Source organism: Emericellopsis cladophorae (genome assembly GCF_022114955.1).
Source record: "Emericellopsis cladophorae strain MUM 19.33 chromosome Unknown NODE_43_length_196915_cov_126_952037, whole genome shotgun sequence".
NCBI classification, from domain to species: domain Eukaryota; kingdom Fungi; phylum Ascomycota; class Sordariomycetes; order Hypocreales; family Bionectriaceae; genus Emericellopsis; species Emericellopsis cladophorae.
In genome coordinates this window covers 34766-37230 of record NW_026250968.1, presented here as the reverse complement: position 1 = coordinate 37230, position 2465 = coordinate 34766, and the positions used below count along the sequence as shown (strand labels likewise).

Here is a 2465-nt window from a genome sequence, read left to right as displayed (position 1 = left end):
TTCTCGCGACTCGCGCCTTTAAAGTGGATACTTTCACCAATAAAATCAGCCTTGTATCAGCCTGGGGTGATGTCACGCGCTGGTTTCGCACCATCCTCGCGACACCACCTTCGCGGTTGTCCAAATGCAACAGTGCCAAAATATACATATTAACATCAGCGGATCCTGGATAACGCAAAGTCATTGGAGCAAGTCATAGTCCCGCTATTCTTGCAATCGTAGCTAACGAGCGTGGTATCATGTGCAACCTGGACAAAGGTCCCCCGTGGTATATCTTTTAAAGAACGCACCCAAAACTCCGTGCTTTCTCGTTTTTGTGGCCCCCTGGACACCGGGCCCAGCTACAACGCTTCGCCAAACCGCGAAACCCTCACCCTATTTTGATGATCCGACTGGCTGTAGCTACTGAGAGTGCTCACTAGTGAGGTGTAGCTCTCGGGGCGTTGCAATCGTGGCACAGGAGGGATCAAAGCCGCCGGCGGAAACGCGATTTCCAAATCGAACTGATCTGACCGGACGTTTGTTCGTCCTGGCGGTGGAGCGTTCGGCCGTGCCTTGATGGGGGCGGATGCGCCCGGCTGGCCAGGCTGTAGAGAAGTCTGGCGGATGCTTCCAGTCGTGGAACCACGTGGACGGGCGGTTCGCGGGTCCCAAGCAGGGACGAGAGACAGACGTGGGCTCTTTTGAATCGCTTGTGAGTCATGAAAGGGATCAGCAGGGTGTCGGCCCGAGGTCGCGATGGCATTGGTGTCCGCAAAGGGGTCGCTGAGCTGGGCAACCGCGTTGCCCATCGGCCTGGCGTTATGAATTCGTAGAGAGCCCGGGTCCGAGGGCCAAGCAGGATCTTGGCCGTTCCTGGCAGGATTACCGTTTGTGCCAATGGGTCCTGCTGACAAGGCTCGCGATCTGGGCTGGCCATCTGTCGAAAATTGGGGATTGCCACGACTCAGATCGACCCGCGAGCTCATATTCGAAGCCGTGGTCGGCTTGAAAATGTTGGCCACAGCTTCGGTCAACCGTGCTGACCGAGGTATTGGGTCGAGTGCCGGCGGTTGCTCGACCATAGGCGTCTTGATCACATACTGATACTTCCGATCGCGTCTTCGCTTGCGTATGTACCAGATGAGGAACGCGATGAGTGCAAATAGGATGGCACTGCCAATGACGCTGCCCGCAATGATGCCAGCCTTCTGCGGACCTGAGAGTCCATCATTCCCTTCAGCTGACCCTGCCAGCTCTCGATCCGTGCTGCCACCATCGTCTCCCCCGGAGAAAATGTCTGTCGGTAAAGATGGCACTGCCGTTCCTGTCTGCGTTATCGCAGGGCTACCTCCATCCCCTGGTGCGCTATTGTCAGCTGCGGTCTGGGTTTCCTTCCCTGGTTCCGAAGTGTTTGATTCGGGTTCAGCGCCACCAGTCTCATTGTCATCAATGACATCGACATCATCAGGAGGTGAGGTATCGTCGTCCCGGTTTTGATCATTTCTGCCCGCAGTGTCGTCGCTGTCCTCCTTCTCTTCACTCTCTTCACCATCTGCACCGTTGTCGCCATTTTCTTGGGGCCCGCCCTGATCGGTGCCTGGAGCAGACTCCTGAGGAAACTCGACGGCGCCTTCTTGCAATAGATCACCGCTCTCAGTAGCTGGGCCAGTTGGGACTACGGGCGGCAATCCCACAGTATTGATCGGGTCGTCATCGGATCCCGTGAAGGTACCATCACCATCACTTGTAGGTTCAGGCGTAGATGTAGGCGCGGGTCTGCTCAGAACGCCTGTCTCGGAGATGCTCTCAACTGACGATGATAGGTTCTCGTCCTGAGTTGTTTCTGTGGCCTCGTCGTTGACGCGAATTGGCGCTGGAGTTTCCTGAGGGGTGATCTCCTCTTCAAAAACTTCAGTTGAGACAATAAGGCTTGCATTGCCCACGTCCGGTCTGATAGTGGAGAGTTGTAGCCCTGCGAGTTCAGGGGTTTCGGGAGTTGGTTCAACGGGTACCGGAGTTGGAGTCGGTGGTGAATCCGATGATGTACCCGACGGCATCTGAGGGATCTGCTCTGCAGACTCCTTGAGCCTATCAGTAGGCGGCTCATCAGAGGTTTCGAGGGCAGTCGTCGCGTCGGTTGTGGAGGCAGTGGACGTTTCACTGATGACATTCGACAGGACAGTTGGCGTCGATGTGGCGTCCACGTCGTCTCCCGCAAAGCTGCTTGAATTGCTTCGCAGGTGTATGCGTCTTGGAGAGTAGCTTCGTGAAATAGATGCCATCGTGATGAGGCCCTTGCCTGACGAGATCTGACCTCCCAAGAGCGCCTGAAAACAGCTTTCCTGAAGCCCTGGCCTGCATGGGCTATTGCTCAATTGCACTCTGCAACAATAATTCGAGAGACGGTTGAATTCAATTGTACGTATCTGGAGAAAAAACTAGACAAAGGGAAGGTGTGATTAAAATAAAAAAAATTGAGATGG

The 2465-nt window shown here is 55.1% G+C and overlaps 1 protein-coding gene across 1 annotated transcript; it reads right to left on the bottom strand.

Moving 5' to 3' along the window:
- Positions 1 to 341: 341 nt before the first annotated feature.
- Positions 342 to 2264, bottom strand: J7T54_007686 (uncharacterized protein; the record flags this gene model as incomplete). Its single annotated transcript, XM_051508356.1, has 1 exon — positions 342 to 2264. One exon carries the CDS (start codon positions 2262 to 2264, stop codon positions 342 to 344), a length of 1923 nt encoding a protein of 640 aa, XP_051360499.1.
- Positions 2265 to 2465: the final 201 nt, after the last annotated feature.